Source organism: Centroberyx gerrardi, chromosome 15, assembly GCF_048128805.1.
Source record: "Centroberyx gerrardi isolate f3 chromosome 15, fCenGer3.hap1.cur.20231027, whole genome shotgun sequence".
Classification (NCBI taxonomy): Eukaryota; Metazoa; Chordata; class Actinopteri; order Beryciformes; family Berycidae; genus Centroberyx; species Centroberyx gerrardi.
In genome coordinates, this window is record NC_136011.1 from 1,272,672 (window position 1) to 1,296,845 (window position 24,174).

Here is a 24,174-nt window from a genome sequence, read left to right on the forward strand (position 1 = left end):
AATTCCTGAGGATGCTTGCCATGTGCTTGTGACATTGTGGCTTTGAATTCATCTCATGACTGTGCTATGTATTGTCCTGCCTCAACTCAACAGTTGAATTGTAGCAGGATATTGACATCAATATATGGACTAACCTCCTAACTGCCCTCTATTTGTGTATTCATTGGGTTAGCAAATTTGTCTTAAAGGATAAGGCTGGTGTTTTTTAATGCATTGCTTACTGTCAACAAATCCTATGAAAACAACAAAATCAACAATGCGTTTGCTCTACTCCCGTTACTTTCTGACTTCCCACGTACCGTTTTTAGCCGTCAACCTGGAAGTCATTGGCTCCAATTGTAAGCTAAAAACCTTGAAATACAGCTCACAAAGACATAGTTTCAATTTTAACTAACTGTTACCACGAAAAGTCAGGCTGTTGTAGTTATTACCAAATCAAGTTTGCTAGGTTCAAATCAAAGTTGATCTGCACTGGACTGAAATCACTGATTCACTCTGGTAAAAACTATGTTACCAGACCTACTACCTACAATATTAATTGTCAGTAATTTTTTCCAGCTATCCTGGTAAAAATTCCATCAGAAACTACCTACCTACTGTAATTGTCGACTTGCTATTACAAGGACCATATACCTGCTGGTGGGTAGAGCAGCATCACTTTAGATTGGTTAGATCAAAAATTCACCCCCATGGGGATATTAGGTTGTTGCAGCAGCAAAAGTAGTAATAGGATTCAGCAAAAGGGAAAAGGAAAAATAGCAGATAAAAACACTAATAGCATTTAAATTAAGCAATAAAAGGAAGAAATAGTGCATGTGAATGACACGTCCCCAGATTTGCTCCCAAAAATCTTTTCGGTTTGTAATGTATCTTGGGTGCATTCACACCTGGATTTTTATGTGGGTAAGTGCGAGTGGATTGCTATCCGATCACTCAAGATGCATTTTAATGCCAGGTGTAAATAGGGTATGAGTGTCTTGCACTTGGCTTTATTTTAACGTACAAAAGATCAAGGTAATTTAAATCAGCAAAAAAATCAGCAAGGGAATTTCCACCAGCAATGTATTTGTCTAATAATAATGTCCAACTCTAGCCTAGATACAGAGCCATAGATGGAGATATGTGGGCTTCCATGTCCTGTCACATGTAGAACAGCTACACTGTGGATCTCTGCTGCCCACAGAGTGAAGTCATCAATCTAACATCACAAGTGTATGTGAGTGTGTTTGTGTGTTCTGCAAACTGAATCTAGAGTGAGAGGGAAAGTGTGTGTGTGTGTTTATGAGACAGGATAAGAAAACACATTTCAGAGGGCATTTCCCCCCCACCATGATCTGATTTTTATAGGCATTTTGTTCCATTTCAGACTCTGTCCCTAACCAGACCATCTTCCACCACCCCTCTGTTGTTGAGTTTTTAGTTGTTTTTTTTATCATATTGTCTGTTTTATGTTTTTTATTGCTGCAGTGGTTTGTATTGGTCGGCATTTTTGTCTACTGTTGGCTGTGTGGTGCCAACATTTTCTACTGCTTCAGGCTGCATACTGGCTTGTTTTCTGATCCAAACCACTCAATTTTTTTCACCTACGGTGGCCCATGGGGGTCATTAGTAGGACATTCACACATAAATATTTGACAGCTCAGTGGGTGAAATGCAATTGTCATTTTAAGAACTTTTATGAACATTTTTGCCTGAGCCCTGGTTAACTTTAACTTCAAATCTGTACAGACCACACTACATCCACTGTGAGAGACATACAGAAAGAGAGCCTGTCTGAGTGTGTTCTCCCCTGCCGATACTGCATTTAATTTAAGTATGTGTGCATGTGTGCGAGTATGTGTGTGTGTGTGTGTGTGTGTGTGTGCTAGACATCTGATCGGTCAGGCTTCAGGTTGTGCTGTTGAAAGTTTGATGTTCAGATTACTTATTGACGTCTTAAGGCCCGGCTTACTGTGGTAGCTGGAATCAGTGGCACCTGCAGGATTCTATCTGGTAGTACGCACAAGAACAGCCCGGTGCAAACAAAAACCCTTCACCCTGTCAAGTCTCACGCATGCACACGCATGCACACACATACCAATGGATGGACACACTCACACAGGGACAAGAGTTTTTGCACTACATAATGCAGCAAAACCCATATATAGAATCTCTATCTTTATAGTTGCTTTTGAGTACAGCTAATTTTGATGCATGCAGTCACTCTAGCTAGCACATGCATCAAGCAAGTCATGTGACACAGGACACAAAACAGGGCTACATTTCAAAATTTATGGAAATGTAAATATTGGAACTCCCTATTTCATCAGTCTTACATATTCTAAAAAAGTAATTTATGTATTTTAAATACAAGAATTCCATGCCCAAAAGTCAGTAAGTTACATTTTGTTTTTTTCACTCAGGTCAAATACCAATTACAAAATACTCAAAAGTAATGAAACTATGTATTTCAAATAGATGAAATTTAAATACTGCCCATCTCTGCACACACACATGCAAAACACACAAGTTTATTTGCATATTGTTACTTTTTAAAAAATTAGGGAAATCAAGTAGATATTCTAAAATGCAAAGCTCTGGGAAATGGTTAGTAGTAATGCAGTGTAGGAAATGGACTCAAACATGCAAAACACTGGTATAGTCCTTTAAATGCTGAAGTAAACTGCCAACCTTTAGGAAACACTGCTGTCTGTCTCTCTCTCTCTTCACACACACACACACACACACACACACACACACACACAGAAAGCCTGGTCAATTAGTTTGCTGAAAAAGTACTGCAGTCACAACTCTGTTGAGTCTGGCCTACATTCTACATCCCCACTGCATTCTTACTGTCAGCATGGGCTATAAATAACATGCACGCACACACACACACGCACACACACACACACACACACACACACACACAGTGCCATGCTTGCAGTGTATGCCCATTTGAATCACCCACTTCACAGGATGCTGCTTACGTACTGCACACATACATACACACATGAACAGTGCAGTGACTATACCATCAAATTATGACAAGTAAACCTGTATTAAACTTGTATTAAATTTAAACTTCAGTAAGGACCCGATGTGTTTTTAACAGCACCTACAGTACGTTAGGATGCTGTTCATGGATTTCAGTTCAGCTTTCAACACAGTTATTCCACCGAAGCTGACAGGGAAGCTGTCCTGGCTGGGCCTCAACACCTCACTGTGCAACTGGAGAGTGGACTTTTTGACTGAGAGACCACAGGCAGTCAGGGTCGGCAAAAACATCTCCAGCACCATCAAACTGAGCACTGGCATCCCCCAGGGCTGTGTGTTCAGTCTATTGCTGTTTACACTGCTGACGTATGACTGTACAGCCAGATCCAGTTCAAATCACATCATTAAGGTGGCTTTCACAGCAGCATCGTTTGGTCCGGACTTTAGGACCTTTTTGCTAAGTTCGGATCATTTTGACTGGTGTGAACGCGCCGTGTGTACTTGGGTGCGGACCAAAATCTTGCAAAAGGTTCGCCAAAAATCGCCGGTCTCAGTCCTCTTCCATTCGGACCGTGGTGCGGATCATTTTGGTGTGAAAGCAACTTTGATAAAGTCCGAACCAAACAAAGGAAATTACGCAAAAAAATAAATACAGCAGCAGTACCGGTGGTTGGATCTGTTTTAGGAGCTTGAAGTACTGGCTCGGTTCGTTTTATAACCAAAGTTTTCCGACTGGGCGGTGTTTGGACCTTCGGGCCAATCACAGTGCTTAAAAACAGAAAACTCCGCTCAACCGGGATGCTGAGCGTCATTAAACAAACGCACAATCAAATGTCAGACAGTTTAACCTGAGCTGGAGCTGATAGGCTGTGTTGTGAAAATGTAGCGAAAGAAGAAACTAGACATTCTTTCCTATTTTCAACCCAATGTGATAAAACAATGTGTTCAAGTGAATTTAACTTGTTTCTATGAAGTAACTCCATTATGAGCGAAGCTGCTGCTGTATTTCTGCCGTCTATCCGTCAGTAATTCTGTCCGTTTTCCGACGGATCAGTGTGGTCGCAGCTGGTGCCCCTGTTCCTGTGGGCTTGAATTCAACACACGCGCCGTGGGCCTGTACAGGATCTGTACTTGTTTTCACTCCCACCAAGATATCTGTCCAATAGGTCCGCTTGATATTATAGTCGGTGTGAAACGAACCGGACCAATACAATGTAACAACCTAGCGAACTCTGGTTTGGACTTTAAGCGGACTTTGCGGTGTGAAAGCACCCTAAGTTTGCGGACGACACCACCGTAGTGGGCCTCAATAGTGATGATGATGAAACAGCATACAGAGTAGAGGTGGAGCAGCTAGTGGACTGGTGCAAGGAAAACAACTTATCTCTTAATGTGAGCAAAACGAAAGAGATGATCATGGACTTCAGGAAGGACCGTCCTGACCACACCCCACTGCATATCAGCGGTTCCATCGTGGAAAGGGTCAAAAAAGTTTCTTGGTGTGCATCTCACAGACGACCTTACCTGGACCCATAATTCCACCTCCCTAGTGAAGAAAGACCAGCAGTGTGTCCACTTCCTGCGGCGACTGAGGAGGACAAGACTCCCACGCCTCATCCTGACTTCATTCTACAGGGGCACCACTGAGAGCGTACTGATTCACTGTATCACTGTGTGGTATGGGACCTGTAACAATCTAGACCATAAGTCCCTCCAGCGAATAGTGAGGACAGCGGAAAAAATCATTGGAACCGCTCTCCCCTCGATTCAGGACATTTTCCACAGTAGTTGCATCCGGAAAGCCTCCGGGATTGTCAAAGACCCCTCCCACCCTTCCTGCAGCCTCTTTGTCCCGCTGCCGTCGGGAAGGAGGTTCCGCAGCCTCCAAGCCAGAACAGCCTGGCTGAGCAAGAGCTTCTTCCCCCAGGCTGTTAGGCTCTTAACCTCCCTGGGCTCCCCCAAAAAGAGGTTGAACCCTGCCACTAACCAGAACCAGAAGTGAGGCCCTACACACTTTTAAGGACTGTAATGTAGAGGTCTGTAGAAACCTGTGGCTGCTATCATGATCATGATGCCATTTGTGGCTTCCATCACTGTTGCATACTTTGCACTATATTTATTACTATGTCTGAGCATTACATCTTTATTACTATTTTAAATTGTCTTGTTGTTTTGCACTACATCTGCAGTACACAGCACCTTGAGCCCAGAGAAACAATATTTTGTGTCACTGTGTACAGTTTCTGTATATCTAGATGTATATATGTAGATTTATGCAGCTGAGATAATAAAGCGCAACTTGAACTTGAACTTGAAATTTCTGGTGACTGAATTCATGCGTCATGAATTTGTATTGTTTATATTAAGGGGGCGTGTCCACCAAGCAACCTCTTGAGCGCTTGAAGCACTGGTGCTGAGCGCTTTGGCAGCGTCATGTGAGTGCTGGAGCGGGGAGCTGAGAAGACGTCTCCAGGTGTTGTTGCTATGATAAATGTTAGCCTAGCTAACGTTAGCTACAAAACGGCAGGATGCCAGCTCTTGGTCCCGCCCCTGCTTCATCCTCATTGGTTGGTAGAACTCTGAAGTGACATTGATGAGCGGTGCTCTTCAGGCAAAGTTGAAATTGTTTCAACTTGAGAACAGGTCCAGCGCTCAGTGCTAAAGAGAGGTGAGGTACCTTTTTTAGGTCGTAAGTGCTGAAAGTGCAACTTTTCCATAGGAAATAGTACAAAAACAGTGCCAGCGCTTTTTTCACAGGTCTTTGGTGGGCACGGGGCCTAATTGTAGAATTTAGCTAACTGACCTTAATCTAGCTAGCACAATAAAATAAAAAGCTGATTGTCTGCTGATTCTGTGGTTGCCTAGCAAAACACAAAAAACGCAGCAGGCTGTGGCGTCCTGGTGACTCAGTGGTCTAAGGCGCGTACCATTTAAACACGATATCCTGGGTGGTATCCACGTTCACTTAGTACAGTAAAAAAAACTATACATGTACAGCTCAATGCCCTGAACATTTTCAGAATTGTTCTCAGTTCTCAGTTCAGATTTGACATGTTAATGACATCCCAGCTTCAAGTCATAGTTCTCTGGTTGTTGGCTTTCAGAGAGAGTGTTGTTTATCTTCACATATATTGATTTGACCATTGTAGACAATATGGATAATATTAATTATTATATTCAAAATTCATTGGCTCCCACTTAAGTCAAACTATAACAATTTAATTAAGTGTCCCAAGTTTTCATTTGTTAAAAGTTGGGGAATCTGGTCATAGAAAAACACATCAAGACAAGCATGTAACTAGCACTTGGCTAGTTTTCACTTGTTCTAGTTGTACTGTATGAGGCAGAGAAATACAGAGAGGTGGCAGTACTGCTATAAATCTTACCTCAGCTGTCATTTTTCACACAACCACCATAATCCTCTTCTCATATGCAAACGATTTTTGTTTACATCACACAATGGGAGAACTACTTCTAGTTCTTCTGGCGCACTTCTGTGTTTTGGGTTTGGTTTAGAGTTGCTAATTTGGGGAACTATATTAAAAGTTACCTTTGCTGCACGATGCTGCTCACCTCCTCCTTCAGTCAGACCGGTTCATTGGGTGGGGTATCATGGGGTGACAGGGTGCTGAATCTGAATCTGCTAGGCCTTGGACTCTTCCAGTTAATATTGTGCATTTGTTGCACATGTTGCCGATCACTCTGTCTACATGGATTCTGAGGTGTGCTATCGCTCATGCTCCACATCCTTTGCAGCCAACTGTTAGGCTGCGGCCACGTTGATCCGTTGTGTCTGTCCATCTCCGTTCATTTCAATTCATTTTGAGTGAGAGCTGGACAGGGCTGATGACGTGTCCCTATTCCATCCGTTTTGACAGACTTTCTGTTCAACCCAGTTGACCTTTTTCTAGACGGACGGATTGGTCACCATCCGTTCAGCCAATCAGAGTCATTCCTACGTTTGTTTTGGAGAAAATATCAGCGAACACAGAAACAACGGTACGACCAAATCAAAGATAAAACGGAGAAAGCCTGGTATAACGTTGGGATGATTGTAGGTTTTTCCAGGCCAGTTTCTTATTTAATTTATACTGTATAGTCTGTTTCTTCTTTTTTCTTGTAATACCGTTATGAGCAAAGCTGTGTTTCTGCCTCTCCCACCATATTGACATTCCAAAACAGCCGAACAGACAGAAATCTATCCTTCAATAATTCTGTCTGCCTTAACATCCTTTTATGAATGCAGGGATCTTCACCTCAGCACATCATTCACACACTCTCCTTAATATCCAAACCACAATCTGCCGATATCATGTCACCTGGCAAGTTTGTCATGAAAGTCACTGTTCTCTGTGGCAGTTTTTAACAACAAGACTTCCCAACCATCACAACTCAAATCATACATGTAAGCACAGTCAGTCAGTAACAGAATGACCGCAGAATGATCATGGAGTGATCCTCTAAAAATGGGGACTCGCCCCAGAAAAAACTCTAAACGTTATCAATATATTCAATTTTAAGCTGTAGATAACATGAACACAACATGCACATTCGCAAATGTGCATTACTAGTTGTTCACCTTTTTGAAAACTGCATATTGGAGATACCATATGTACAGAAATGGTGACAATGAATGCAATACAGAGAAATCCACCAGTCTGGTCAGTAGAGGGAAAAGTTAGTTTCCTGCCCTGGTTTTCCCCTCCAAATACCCAGATGAACCATCTGCCTCTATAAATAGACTAAAAGGAATGTCAATGTGAGAGAAGAGGACAAAAAGAAGGAAGATGGGGGAGGGATGAATAACAGAAAGAGAGAATGAGATATTGAGACAGGAAAGGAAGAGAAGAAAGTGAAAAAGAGATAGGATATCTATATGGGAAATGACCAAAAGAAGAATAATTGGAAGAAGTGTGGAGATTTGACAACAAAAAAATGAGAGGAACTCACTGTCGCATACACTCTCTTCTCTTCTTACACACGCTCATCGTCTCTTTGACACACACACACACCCACACCCACACACAATGGAAGCATATCACACTTGAAACAATGAAGAGTGTGTGAGTGTGTGTGGTAATAAACCATCATGGTGGGCAGAGAGAAGAGCACGATTATTTACTATGATGTTTAATAGAGTGCTGATGTAAGATCTATTATGGATGACATTATATACAGTTAATAGAGACTGTGCTGTCTCTAATGGACCTCATTCTGACAGATATAGGCTTGTTGGCACTGTATGTGTGTGTCTTGTGCATTGCTTCCATGTCTCCATGGAGAGAGATTGGACTCAATATTATTGACAAATGTGTGTATAATGATCCACAAATAAGACACACATCACAAATGGGTTTTACTATCCACAAACAAATATCTCTCTATTTGTGTCTTGTAAAATTTTATTTAAATGAGTGTGCAATGATTTGTACAAATGGATACAATAGATCGACAAATATCTCATACTTTATATAGGGAAACGAAATATGTATGTTTCCAATTTCCATATGTATTTTTTGCAGTAAGCAGTCTGAAATGTAACATTGGCTTGTGAAGTGTTGAATCTGCATTTGCTGTTAGCGGAGGCTTTTAGCAGTATCCAACAAACTAAGATCACATGAAACTCAACCTACAAGTCCGCCGACACTTAGTTTTAACAGGCAAGACTTCAGAACATTAACGGATGGTTTCTATTTTTTGTGTATTTTGCTAATTAAATAGGTCGCTTGCAAGCAAGCTAACATTGCTGTAGTTAACTAGCTACATATGCACCTTACTGTTGTATATTTACATCTCGAAATTCTCAGTTTACAGACTATGCTTATGTACTTACTGCCTATGAACTGTACTAAAGTTATGAATATATTTTGGTTTTGATGGTTGTTCTAATTTCTTTTACTAAAAATGAATCTTTAGTCCTTTAGTATCTTTTGTCCAATTTGAGTTAACCTGCTTGAGTTACTGATCATGTCTATTATCTATGTAAATGGCATTGATTCTATTTCCAACCAGGTGTGTTTCTGGGCCTGTTTAGGGAGATCAAGCATACAGAAATGTTGCTATGACAGAGTCTAGATACTAATAACTACTTGCAAACTCAAGTAAACCTTGGTGTTGCTGTGACACAAAAAATAACAATCTTCCCAATGATAAAAGTTTTTTTCACTAGCAAAACTTTGCATAATGCAAACCTATCATCATACACTGTTTACATAGGACTGTATTTGATCAGAGAGCTGTAATATTTATGTCATGGCCAAATGTTGTGAGGTGACTCACCTTTACACTCCAGTGTAGTTCAGTCCCATAGATTAAATACATACATGCAGCATCATAATAATGGCTACAAGCAATACTATCTCTGCACTGAGGCAACAGCATGTTCATTAACTTGGACTATGTGGTCTAGATGTGTGGCTTTAGTCAGTGTTGTCATAAAGTACTCACAAGGAAGAGACATTCAAAAAATTCAGCGTCTATTCTGTAAGACTGGCTTGTAGAATTAAAAACACTGTTAGTAACAATATTGATATTTGTGACTGGAAAACATGTAGCCTAATTAACGATGGTAAAATGTAATAACCAAAGTAAGATGGAGAAAAGTAATTTGAGTACTTTAGGTGTTATTGTAACAGATAAATAACTGAACATGCTTACTTCCAATATATGTGCCAAGGTCCTGTTTAGATAAATGGCATTTATCATCAGAAAGGATCACAAACAACAAAAAGTGATCTAAAATCAATATAAAACCACCTCACTTGACCTGCCAAAAGTGAGATTAAAAAAAGATGAGGATGCTTGTCTCATACCTTACAACCTTCTTTGACTTAATTTGAGTATGCATGTTTGTGGATAGTAAAACACATTTGTGATGTGTCTCTTATTTGTGGATCATTATACACACATTTGTCAATAAGATTGAGTCCAATCTCTCTCCATATCCATCTGTCTTTCTCATTTTCTCCTTTTCACCTCTGTCTGTCTCTCTCTTTTCCTATTTTTCTCTCATTTTGAATGATCTATATTCATAAGTGATTTAGTAAAAAGCGCTACTGTGTTACAATAAGGGCTTTTGCCAACCCCTTTGGTCTTCAATCAACAGTAACTTCCTACTGGTGATCAATGTATTTTTTCTATAAAAGCTGTAACACTGAGGGGCCTGGAACTATCTAAAACCTCCATGGAAGTAAATTGTGTTGCCAATAGGGATGCACCGATGCCACTTTTTCAATGCCGATACCGATTACGAGTATGAAAGTTTAAGTATCGGCCGATACTGAGTACCGATCCGATCCATTACTTTTACTGAACAGTGCAGGCTTACTTCCTTAGTTTGGGGTCAATGGACAAAATTATTGAGATAAAATCCTTGTTTTTCCCACTGTTTGAGAAATACAGGCTTCTATGTGCCACAAATGCATAAAATCAAGACAGTTTGCTTTTATTTCTCACATGTTACTCATGGCTTTCGGTATCAGATTTTAGTCTTGGGTAAAATCTACGATACCGATATTCCATTTTAGCCTGGTATCGGCACCGATACCGATACCAGTATCGGTATCGGTGCATCCCTAGTTGCCAAGTAACAAAATTCTGCAGACTGGCTGCAAGTGTAGTGGCTGCCTGGTGACATTAGCTACAACTATTATGCCTTTCAAATTGGATTGGTGACCTGGAAAAATTGTGGTTTTCAGTTCTGTCAGAAATCTCCCAGCAACTATGTCTGGCGCCATCTTCGTGGTCCATTGAAGAATTGGCTATGCTCACATAATGTCTAAATATGTAACAACCAAACTAGAAAAGTTAGATACCTAAAAAAGATGGTTGGGTTAGGTTGTGGGTGTGGGTGTAGGCAGGGGTGTCATTGGGCCGGAACGCACCGGAACAGCGTCCCGGAAGTGAATTTGAAAACGGTGTTATGGTTAAATTTTTTTCTTCAGTCTTTCAAAAAATCAGTGCAGAGCAGTACTGGTTGTTGTACAACATTTTGGGCGCTTAAACAACTGATTTGGTTTTAACATTTTGACATTTTTTAGTTGTCAGATATATGTATAAGTTGCCCAGCAGTCAGTATTAGGTGAACATGAGTACAGTGCCACTTATGGACTTTGCTACTACCTGCCTGTTTGATTTGATTAGTACAACGGTACTGACAATTGACAGGGATGATTAATTAATTAATAACCCATGGGCATAAATTCACATGGGGACGTGTCCTGACCACTTTGCTGATGACCTAAAATCATCCCTATTACCAATTTGATATAAATTCAATATGTGTTCCTGCAAACTAATTGAATCCGCTCCACAAAGGGTTAACTCACTCAGATTCCAAAAGAAAAAAAAGTACATTTCTGTTGGTCCTTGATCGCTTTGACAGTACTGCCCAAGTGGCCAAAACCACAGGTGAATTTTGAAGCCAATAAGAAAGTGGCGGAGACAGCAATTCCTCTGATGTCCCAGGTTACTTGACAAACACTCAGGTGAGACAAAGGCATGGTTAGATTGTATTGGGGAAAATACATTATAGAGGGAGATAAATCAGATTTCTAGGCTATTTTACTCCAGTTGATAACGTTAATGTGGGTAAGTGCAAGTGAATCTAAATTTTAAAAAGAGAAATGGTTTTAGGTCTTACTAGAGTCATGCAGGCCTATTATCACATGCTGCAGCAGGTTGAGGTTCTTATGCAAGTTGCTGTCCAGGGCGACATCCTCCGCTGAACATTTTCATCAGTCTGTGTGGAGACTTCCTCTTCACCCCCTCCTGTTGCAGTCATGGATCGCCTTGCTTTTTGCATCTAATTTCATGTCAAGCCATTTCTTTTTTTATTTCTGTGACAGTGCCCTCACGACAAATCACTATAGTCCTATAATATTCCTATAATACTCCGATAGGGACTTAGACTTGGGACTTAGAGTGTCTGCCATGAACTTGAACTTGAAATTTCTGGTGACTGAATTCATGCGTCATGAATTTTTATTGTTTATATTAAGGGGGTGTGTCCACCAAGTGACCTCTTGAGCGCTTGAAGCGCTGGTGCTGAGCGCTTTGGCTGCATCAGGTGAGTGCTGGAGCGGGGAGCTGAGAAGACGTCTCCGGGTGTTGTTGCTATGATAAACGTTAGCCTAGCTAACATTAGCTACAAAACGACAGAATGCCAGGCACTTGGTCCCGCCCCTGCTTCATCCTCATTGGTTGGTAGAACTCTGAAGTGACATTGATGAGCGGTGCGCTTAAGGCAAAGTTGCAATTGTTTCAACTTGAGAACAGCTCCAGCCTCATGGCGCTAAGCACTAAAAAGAGGTGAGGTACCTGTTTTGGGTCGTAAGCGCTGAAAGCGCAACCTTTCCATAGGGAATAATGAAAAAACAGTGCCAGCGCTTTTTTCACAGGTCTTTGGTGGCCTTAGTCTATTAAGCTTTGCACTATTAAATGTCTTTGCTATATTTTGGGAAACGTACAAAGTTTTAATCTCAGCAAGTAAATCCTGTTAAGTGGAAAACCACTCAACTAATGCATTTCTAAGATTAAACCCTTTTAAGCCTGTAAGTTTGTACGAAACCTTAGAGCTTTCTTCTGGCTAGACTCATCAAAGAAGCTAAAACTTGTGTAGGAAAGAGTTTCATATCCATAATTTATATACCCAAATAAATTACTAATTGTGGCTTCAAAGCAGGACAGAGGTAAACACAAAGTCGGTGTTGTGCAGTTAAATAATTCAGTAATTCTATTGTTGAGCTATGGTGGCAAGAAGCAATTGAATCCTATATTGAGTGATGATAACTCCTAATATTACCCAAATCTGATGTATTTCTTTGCAGGCTAAACATGGTAACATAAAACCTTTCTTTTGTTTCTGTTCCTCTGTAATTTCAGCCTATAGGAACTGTGTTGTATTCAAATGACTTCCATTGCATGCTAAATATGGAAAGAGTCCAGTCAGCGTCCCACAGCCTGATTTCCTTTTCTTTCTTTGGTTCTGGTGTAATGGCAGTCTGGAGCGGTGTTGTACCGTGGAAGCTTAGACGTCTGTTAGCAAGCCATTAGCTGAAGAAAGCTAAATTATTCAAATTTACACTTCTCTCCTCCACCCCCTGTTTCCTTCTCTCCACTCCCACTCTGTTTCACTGCTGAATGACTGCTTTTAGAAGAAACTCAGAACAACTCACTTGACACCAAGCCTTCATTTTAAGCAGCTTAAAGCCCCAGTACAGAATTAATTTGGCCATAAAAATCCTAGATAAATGAATGTAATTTCTTGGAGAGTCTGAGGGCGTTTTCATACTTGAGCCCATTACTTGAGCCTGAACCCGAGATCTTTTCAGCCGTGTTTTTCACCCCCGCAGGCTTAGTTTCATACACATGAAAATTCTTCCGAACCACAGTGCATCTGTCCCTCATTTGAGCCCCCAAGTTGAGCAGGGGGACCAGGGCATTTCAGGTTGGGGCTCTAGTTCCTCCATTACATCGCCATGGTTCAGGCAGACGTGGAGGAAAGCACAGGCGAGGGCAACCTCGGGGCAGAACTTGGGCTTCACCTGTAGTGCCCTGTGGAGGGTTGCCCTCCACCGTGCTTTCATGACCCCAAATGTGCGCTCAATAATAGAACGGGCTCTGGCATGCCTTTGGTTGAAGCGCTCCTCCATCCTTCCTCCACAAAGGCAACTTATATGGGGTAATAAGGACTATAGGCTGTTCAAGGCATGGGTAGCCTCCATCACCCAATATAAAATAACTAGGTGGGGGGTACAAGGCATCAACATAAACCGGGCTGTTTTTTTTAAATATGGATGTCATGAACAGAACCCAACAAAAATGTCCAGGAATTTTCCAGTGGAGTCACAGACGGCTTGGAGTTGAATGGAATGAAATTGCTTGTAATTGAAATAATCTGCCTGGTTGTGTTCGGGTGGTTTGATTCTGATGTGACAGCCATCTATGGCCCTCATAGCCTTGTTAAATGCCTCATGTTGTGCCAGTCTTCCAAATCCTCTGCCAACTTCATCTAGGGTCTTTGGAGGAGGGGAAAAAAATTACCTTGACCTTTTGTGCACCACCCTAAAAACAGTTGATTTGGGCACATCAAAAGCCTGTGCAGTGACACGATAGGACACCCCCTGTGCCAGCCAATAAACAAAAATATGGACCTCCAGATGATGTCCCCAGTCATGATCCCTCTCCAATTGTAGAATGTTTAGTGGACCATTGAATGCTGCTCTTGGCATCCAGCCTCAGGACTGGGACATTGATGTTCAATCTAGCATAGTGGGTCAGGTGGTTTGCCTAAATGAACAAAGAAACATGATATTAACTGTTGAAGAATGCAAGAAGGCCTGTAATAAAGTAATGTAATGTAGCCTAGGCTTAATGTAGCATATTGTAATGAAGTGTAGGTCATATGCAGCTTGCAGGAGGCTTCAAGATTTATTGAATCAATATGTGCTATAATATTATCTTCAAAACTGGTCATTATGCATCTAAAATAGAAAATGAATTTTCCAAGGTAAGCCATCTGTGCTAAACATTTTTTTGGACTTTATACTATTGCAAATTCATTATGGTATAGGCAAAAAAAAAAGAAAAAGAAAGGAAATACATGACAAGCTTACCCCTCATCCACTTTGCAAGGCAAGAGCCTGGATGATATTTAAATCAGGCAGTCTGTCTCGAAAGCGCCTTGGCTGATTTGAAATTAATAAACACAAAATAAAAAGTTCTAATGCTGCGATTGCTTGGTCGATTGCCCTCAAGGGAATCCCAAAGTACCAAGCCCAAAAAAGGTGAATGACGCCACGCACCCAACTCAAGCGAGCGCTTCAACTGGGTGATGCGCGCACACAGCGGGAGATTCAGATCTCGATTTGGACTCTCACCGGATGGCAGAGCAAAATCACCTGCTCACATCACCTACAAGTAGGCCAGACTAGGCCAACACGCCATCCAAGTCATCCAAGCAGCAAAAAGAACAATCAAAAGACTATATCATGGTACTATTGTTCCAATTCCCCTTTCCCTCCATTAGATCTTATTTAATAGACAATACATTTCTGCATTAATTGAAGAGCACTTTCTCCGCTTGTCTTTTCAAAGTACCACTATTGAAGCTGTAAAACCCCCATTAACCTCATTAACCTCATTTTTATCATTTAGTGAGGGCTAAGATTGGGGGGTGTCATTGTCATTTATTGTTTTCGTAATGTGGGCGTCGTGATGCCCTTTGAGAGTGTAAAATTGATTAAGGGCTATACAAATAAACTTGACCTGACTTATTTTTTTCATCTTGTGGTCAGTCTCTCAGTGATGAGTGCATATACAGTATGTGTCTGGTTTTAGTTTATTGTAATATGAGGGTTTCTTTGTCTGTCTGAGATGCACAAGCCATACCTGCCATGCTTTTAGCATTAGTTGGGAATTGAAAATAGGCTGACGGTATTGGTTTTGTGTCTTTATAGTTACTAGAAATATACATTTTAATGGACAGGTCAAGTCACATGTATTTATATAGCCCTTTATCACCAGTATGTCTCAAAGGGCTTTACATGCCATGTCATATACACATCATATACCATACTACTATATCACTATATACCATATACCATATTACATCATATACATACACATACTACACCAGATACCATGTTATATCAAACACACTCACACTCACATTCAGGCCTATGTGCAATTTAAAGTCTCCAATTCACCTGACCTGCATGTCTTTGGACGCATCTGGATAGTGTGCCATTCAGATCAGTCAGAAATGCAGACAGTAGTGGACTGTGGAATGTGAATGAGCCTTTAGTGTCACATGATGTAAATGTTGTTTGTTGATGTAAATAAGTTTTTTCTGCCACTGGTGGACGTAACTGAATAGTTGATGTGTGTGTGTGTTGCAGGATAATGGGGAAGACTCCCATCGTATCTCTCCCAGTCCTGTGGTCCATGTCAGGGGTCTGTGTGAGGCTGTGGTGGAGGCTGACCTGGTGGATGCCCTGGAGAAGTTTGGACCCATATGGTGAGCAACAACCACTGTGTGTGTGTGTGTGTGTGTGTGTGTGTGTGTGTGTGTGTGCGCACGCGCATGTACAACTGTGTCTGTGTGCATTGGTGAGATCTGCACTATGCATTATGGCATGTTCTTTTATCAATTATTCCTTAAAATGCAGTGTGACTAAAAATGTACAGTATACTTCTTTTTTGCTCACTTTGGTCATCAGTTAACAGTGGCTAGTAAACTCATATATTGAAACTAGTATAATGACAATAGCAACTAGTAACTCGCAGAATAGTGACTAGTGAGCAAAAAATAAGTACTGGTGATTAATTTGTAGTGACTAGTGAGCAAAAAATAAACACTAGGGGGTCGTTTTAATTGCATTTTAGGGAATAGTTGATAAAAGAGCCTTCCATACAGAGATTGTACATGCATGGATGCAGATACATCTGGGTGGCGTTTGTGTGTATAGGAAACGAGGGGGGCAATGTGAAATGCAAAAGAGGTACACCTCATTGTATATCAAGAGTAGAATCACCACGTCTAATTGCACTCTTATGATCACTGACTCTAACTTTTAATCTGAACGTTTTCCCACATGACCACAAGGGCATAATAAAAGATATACCATGTGTAATGTTGCATGTAATCCTCTTTTCAGTTTGCCAAGCTGCATATTTTTTATTCTAAAATAAATCAATCAAGATATATTTTGTGTTGCTTGAGCATTCCCACAAAAGCATTTTGAAATCTACCCCTGGTGGGCGCCATAAATGCAGAAGTTTATATCTCATAATTGACCGCATAGATTTGTATGACATTTTGGTTACATGCTCTAGGAGCATGTCCAAGTCGATCTATGAAATTTGGTTGTGATTGATTATTAAATAATTACCAAATCTCAAAAATCTAAAATTCGTAAAAAATCAGCCATATGTCTTAGAGCAGGGGTATTCAACTAGTTTGGAATTGGGGCCGGATAATTAAAATGTTACCAGTTGAGGGGCCATAGATTTTCGATTTCTCTATCTTTAATGCTGCATTCCATTGTACTCGGAACTTGGAGAAAAACGACTTCCAACACGGAAAAATGCAACAGAACGGTCGTTCAAGTCGGAATTCCCAGTCGGAAACTCGGACAAAATTATTTCCGCCTGAGTTGTCCGACATAAACACAGCCAGGGCTTGAAATTAACACCCGCCAAATGCGGGTAAAAATTTACTGTGGTGGGTAACATTGTAAAGTTACTAGCCAATTTGGCTGGTGATGAACCAAGCTCTAAATATTTGAAGCAGGCTGTGTGGTAGAATCGATTGCGTGAGACTGCGAGTATACAAAGCAGTGTTGCCAACTTGGCGACTTTTCAGACCCCCCTGGCGACTATATTTCTCAAAAGCAACTAGCGACAAATCTGGCGACTTTTTCTGACCATGGGAAGCAATGTTAAAGTGTTGAATCCCAAAGCATTTGGCAGTAAATTGGTACGGCTGATGCCGGTTTTCTCTACTTGCTTGTCTAATCCAGAGAGGTCTGACGATCACAGCGCTTCCCACACACAGCGTAGTTCCCTCCCTCCGCTGAGAGCAGGGACTGTAGGATAGGGTCCACTTGTAATTTCTACCGGTGTACACCGAAATTGGCCCGGGTGGGCGGAGTCAGCACTTACATTAAAACGGGCTAAGCCGCGGCGTGCATAACAAGTGCAGCATTATATATTGATATGCAAATTATCGTATGACGTCATCTGGCGACTTCTAGCGACTTTCTGAGCAGCCAATAGCTACTTTCCTTGGAAAAGAGTTGGGATAAAAATGTAAACAAAGGAGGGGAGAAGGCGAAAATGAGGACATTTAATGCCAAATGGCGATCGGGTCGTGAGTGTCAAAGACCACGAAAACTGCGAAGAGCGACCTCCAGAGCTTGACAATCAAGCAGGCCAAGACAGGTGTTTTGGAGGACAGTGTTGCCGTTAAGAGCCGTGTATCGATGAAATCCACACAATTTGAAATCAACGCAATTTATGAATATCAGTGAAATACTGTAATTTATAGATTTATTATGCTGTATATTTTATTTTTACTAATACTTATGCTTAAATTAACCCAGTGGCACTCATAATCTGATTTATTTCAAGAAAAACATTTTGGCTAGTAGAAATTCCGATTGGCTGGTAACTTTAAAATCTAGTAGCCATATTGGCTGGTGATCAAAAAAGTTAATTTCAAGCCCTGAACACAGCTGATGTCACAGCATCAATCTGTAGGCTGATTTTACTTGATATGTAGTTTTTGTGTTATGAAAACCTGTTACAACTTTGTAGTTTCCATTTGTAACGTAATTCAGTTGACTTGTGCTTTGTTACTAGATAGAAGTCTTTGCTGTATGGACTCGCCTGCTAACGTAACTAGAGCTGTCAGATAGCTGCCGTTAACGTTCATGGGTAAAGGCTGTTGCGTCCATGTTTTCCTGAGAAGACGCACTGGAACTCATTTAGATCGGTCGGTACTAAGTCGGAACTACCAACCTCCGACTTCCAATGGAATGCACCATATTACCGTGTGAACCGACCCTTAAGTTGTATTCCTTAATCACAAACCAGTTTCACTGCACAGTAAGCACACAGGCTTCATACCAACTGGCACAAACAAGTCCTTGTCAGTCCACTCACTGTTAAACTGCCGAATTTCTGTGTCAACGTTCCTCTTTTTTAATGTAGAAAGTGACATTTTGTTGACGATTGTGTTGCTAGCGAGCTAGCCCGCTGTGCAGCAGGAGACAGCAGGCAGGTAGTTTTTTCTCTGACCCTGCGCACTATCGACGTTTAGTCACTGTAGCTGCTCCTATTGGCTGTAGGGCGGGACAAATGGGCATTTGCAGGAAAAGTCCAATAGTGCATACAGATGAAATATAATGGATGAAAAGTTTTTCTCTGAGTTCATGGGAATTAATCAAAGGGCCAGTAAAAAATCAATTGCGGGCCGTATCCGGCCCACGGGCCGCCAGTTGAAGAGCCCGGTCCTAGAGAATTTAAATATTTGGGACATCAGCTGTGAGATAAATCTTTCATACACTGGTACCTACTACTAAGTCGCCCCCCTCTGTTTATAGCAAAAACTGACTGTGATCCCACAGTGTTGTCCTCCTGTGTTATAGAAAAACAAGCACAGATCCTGTACAGACCCACGGCGCGTGTGTTCAATTCAACTCAATTCAATTCAATTCAAGTAAATTCAAATCTATGCATTGAAGCATTGCCACACGGTTATCGGTTTAATTGCCAAATCCCACTAACGTTACTTAAATACCACAAGGTACCGTTAAAGTTTGTAGGGCAGCAGGGCAGCAGAAGACGAGTTAGCAAGTTACCGTTTACAAATCCTGTTACTGTTACAAATCCTGTTACAAAAGTTTCACTTTTGTTTTCACACCAGGAGACTCTGAGTCTGTGGATTGAATACAATGCTGCTGGTCTGTTGGTCTGTGCATCTCCACATGACAAACATGACGTGATGTGCGCATCAGGCGCATTAGAGATCGATTCAGATCAATTTCTACACATAGACCAACTTTTGATTTTGTGCCTCTGTATGGGAAATATTGCATTTCACAGTCAAAGATGCCCTCTAGAGGCCATCTCACGAAGCGCATCATCTCATGAAGCGACAGATGACTAACTGACTGCCTGACCTGAATTTGCCTTGTGATGCCCTCGGCTGTGCCGTGGGAAAAACAACATGATTTTTTAAATCGTCATACCTTAATTAGTAAACAGACAAAAAAGTGTAATGATATATTGAAAACTGAGCGTACAGTAGATCAAAATGTCTAGCTGCAAATTTGATAAATTGACAAGTACTGAATATCATGAATATCCAAGAAACAGAAAACAGTCATTGCTATCAGAATAATGTATATGATAATACATTTTGCAGTTTTATTAAAAGAGTAAATCAACACTACCACATAGTGCAGAAAACACTCTCAACTGTCTATGGGTTGAAACTGTAAAGCATGTTGCAGGTCTGGCCACACCCCATCCAGTGATGGCATCAGCTGTCAAAGGCAAAATACCTGATTTGACATCACTGATTGTTGTGTGGCCAGAAGTGCAAAACATGCTTTTAAGTTTCAACCCATAGACAGTGCAGCAGCAATTTTCTATCCCGTCTGATTTAGCACTGATTTATTCATTAATGGCTGCAGTATCATAATACATCTCCCTTTAGTTAGTTTCTCCTCACCTAATGGCTTAACAGCCTAATCTGGCAAAACTGACAGTAATCTTGATAGAAAATTGGATGCACGTTTCAGCTCTGGCTGCTGTATTGGCATGAACCCCGCCATTGCCGCTAGCAGCAAATTCCTGTGAGATGATAAGTGATACAGATGTGAAATATTTCCCAATTATATAAAGTTGTGTGCAGTTGTATGGGCCTGATGGGGCATTATAATTAATTGTCAAAATGTCCAAATTTGAAAGGCTGTAACTCCTGCAACGTAAGTCTAATTTACACAAAACTTGCTACACATATCCAGCTATCTTTATTCTACAAATTTGTCTCAGAACCACTTAAGTCTGTCTGGATAGATTTTCCGCCATTTTGATTTTTTTGTGAAGTTTTTTGTGATACGCTTTTTTGTTTTTTGTTACTACAAATATTATTTTTATCAAGAAAAAGTTAAAGACTAAAGAAACTGCACAAATCAAGTAATTGTGCAGACGGCCACACAATTAGTGCTGATCACATTTAGCGATGAGCCAAACAAATAGATAACGTCTTTGAACCGAGCCACAGAAATGCGCCTTGACAATGGCTTGATGGATGGCTGCAATACCCCGGAGGCACAGGGAACAAGTGTCTGGAAGGAGCCAGATGCAAGAACCCGAAGTGTTGACAGCAGTTTAACAATGGTAGGTATCACACTGGATCTTTGAGTGGCAGGCTCAATCTCGTCCTTGACCTCATCAAGTAAGTCAATAACTGTATGATTTTGCAACCTAAAACGGCAAATAATTTCGGTCTCGGTTAACTGAAGCAGTGTTATTCTCTTTTGAAATATCCTCTCTCTAGCATGCTTGGGATGTTGGCGATGCCTTCATCTGGCTACAATCAGCTGCCATAGTGATTGGAAAGTGTGCGCATCACATCCCTTTTAAATGTCCATCCTTTCTAAATGTCCATTTACCACCAGCTTTCAGAAGCGATGATCTTTGTGAATTGGAAGCTCAGTGTAATTAGCCTAATTTGCATAGACAGGTCTGTTTTTGCACTGAAATGCATATGGCTAACTTAATTTTAATATGCATGAACAGCATCGGCACACTGTGTTGGTATTTCCTTGACAGCGCAATTAAGTGCGCTTTCCACCCACTGCGGGTGGTTTGTGAAATAGTTTTTTTTTTCTCTGGTTTTTGCAATGATTTAACGGCCACACAAGAGTCACAGTCAAGTTACAGATACTAAGTCATTTAGTGTAAAGATAACTACAGATACTGTCATTTGATGTAAAGATAGTTAGATACTAAGTCATTTAGTGTAAAGATAACTACAGATACTGTCATTTGATGTAAAGATAGTTAGATACTAAGTCATTTAGTGTAAAGATAACTACAGTTACGTAGTTAAGTCATTTAAGGAAACATCTTGTGTTTCCACTGTAAACCTGTTCCTCTCTATTATTTACACACTTTGGGTGGTGCAGTATTCATCAACATAGAGACACACACACACTCAGGCTGCTTGGATGTTGCAATATTCATTAACATCTCATCCACCTGAAGAGAGCTGCAAGAAACAGCATACTGTGATACACACACACAAACATGCACGCGCACACACACACACACACAGATATATAAACACAGATAGGCATGCTTCGTGCCCACACACACACACACACACACACACACACACTGTGACACCCCTCCCACTGTCTTGGAGGCTGTCCTGGCCAACCTCAGCAGACAATTGATTGACAGTGGAGGGTCGTCAGCTGATTAAGCTCACCTGGGCCCTTGGACGATATAAACTGGCCCATGTGTTCACTTTGTCTCTCCCTTCCTACAGCTGATATCCACTCGGCAGCACTTCCCTTTTGGTTTGCGCCTTCAATACCACCACAGCACATCAACCACACATCCATGCACTGCTTGCATTGCTGATCTATACACTCCATTGTTAATTTGTGTTAACCTTAGTTTTAATAAATTGTTTTAAGTAAGCCTCTTGTGTTGACTCCCTCCTTGTCACATTCCCTGAGCCAGTTTGTGACAAACAACACATACCAAAAGGAACAAAAACGCAGTGGAGGAGAAATAATGCAAATATTCTTTTTACGCTGTTTGCTGTCTCTTTTCATTTAGGAAGTTACCCAATGGATTTGTCTGGAAATCATTTAAACGTAACAAAGTGTGTATGGTTGTGTGTGTATATGTGGGTGAATCAACTTTAATTTTGAGAAATATTTGACATTGCAATCTTTAATTCAATTGTGATTTCCCTTAAATTTGCCGTGCGTGATTCCCATTAATCGCTGAAGATGGAATGTGAGTGCTGTATTGTCCAGGCCAAATAGGCCAGAAATAGTACTGTAAATTGGTCTACATGTACAGTTTGATGCCCTGGATATTTTTAGACTTGGAGCCATTACCGATTAGCAGTGGTGGCCATTTTTCTGTCTATCATTGCCATTTTTTTCACATGCTTGATTGTGATAGATGTGTTTGTTTATACAGCCATCTGAACAGTTTATGGTGTTCTCCTCGGGCTCCCAATTTGTATGCCCATGTAAGGCACTGCCTTACATGGGCATGATGGCAAGTGGCACGATCCATGTCTGCTGCGTGTTCTCACACCAACTCAAACCTCATCACCCAATATATATGAGGTTACAGTTATGTTAGTTTTGTATGCCTATCACCATAAATTAACAATTATTTTATTTCAAAATACATTGAAAACAGTATTAAAGTCTTTGATTTATTTTATTTACTAGTCAGAACAATGTGTCATACTTTGAATTGAGTTTAGTAACGTGGCGCCAAACCCTATTCAAAAATCTAGCAATTTACTGTAACGTGGCCTATCAGCAAAAGCACATACCTGGTAGTACATGACTTAAAGGCCTCCACCAAGCAGCATTTAAATAAAATCTCAACTTTAAGAAGTTTGCTACTTGTTCGCTAACCACCCTCCATTGTGCAGCCAACATAAATAGAAATTAGGGATGGGAAATAATACAAAAATGTTACAATACGTATTGTGGGTCAGAAAAATGAATTGTGATAATAGCTCCATTTTATTCTGCTGTAGTAATGAAACGGCTTGGCCATCACAATTTCACAAGCTCTTCATCCAAATTATGATGACATTTTCAAATTGTTTACATTTTAGCAAGCTCATGCCATTACTAGATAGATTTGAGGCTCAGAAATAAACATAATTGTGACTGATTAAACTTGGCTATTAACTTGCTGTCGTCTGTAACTTCTCTGAATGGAATCCTAATCCTGTGAAGTCTTTAGTGATCTGCTGACTCTTGGTGTTAACTTCCTTCTGGAATGGAAACACACTGTATTGTATGCTGACAGTGGCAAAAAAAATTGAGAGCAAAGAAACTGGAGGCATGTAAACTCGAGCAAGTAAGACATCCTACATTTTATCCACAACTGCCTAAGGCAATACTTTAAAAGCATTAGTGACAATTTGAAAAAAAAAGTTCGCTGCCAGGCTCATAAAAACTGCCAAAGTTGGTTTGGGTCCTCAGCCATTGCCTCTCTGCAGAGGTGTGCTCGTAGTCAAGTCTTAACTTAGGGGTCAGGACCCCGGGGCCTTAGCGGAGGTCTGTGTTGTTTGATAAACATCAGAGTAGATACATGCGTTATATGAATGCGTGAATGTAGTGGAATTAGAATTCATTCGATTCGCGTGGCTGAATTTAACCACATTACAAATGTATTTAATTTTATTCACAAATGGAGATTCAATAATTTACATAGACAAGATAGTTTTCGTTTTTTCACAATCTTGTTTTTATTGACATGGCGGTGCAGTTCAGTTCAGAATCCACGCTGGCACGCTGGGACGTGAAGCTGTGTACAAACTTAAGCTAATGTTAGCAGTTAGCTGGATCCGAACCATAGTGTATCCGCCGCTAATGCATGAGTCGGTAGCCACTTAGGTCCAACTCCAAATCCGTA

General features: G+C 40.8%; 1 protein-coding gene across 2 annotated transcripts in view; it reads left to right on the top strand.

Annotated features, from left to right (window-relative positions):
* The window catches only part of LOC139908597 (heterogeneous nuclear ribonucleoprotein L-like), an 87,855-nt gene that overhangs the window by 17,271 nt on the left and 46,410 nt on the right, over nucleotides 1-24,174 (top strand). For both annotated transcript variants that reach the window (XR_013507222.1, XM_071895353.2), the window contains exon 2: nucleotides 15,876-15,994. Coding sequence is in view for 1 of the 2 variants with exons in the window: in XM_071895353.2 (XP_071751454.1) it covers nucleotides 15,876-15,994 (119 nt within the window). In the remaining variant the exon portion in view is untranslated. The remainder of the gene's footprint in view (nucleotides 1-15,875; nucleotides 15,995-24,174) is intronic.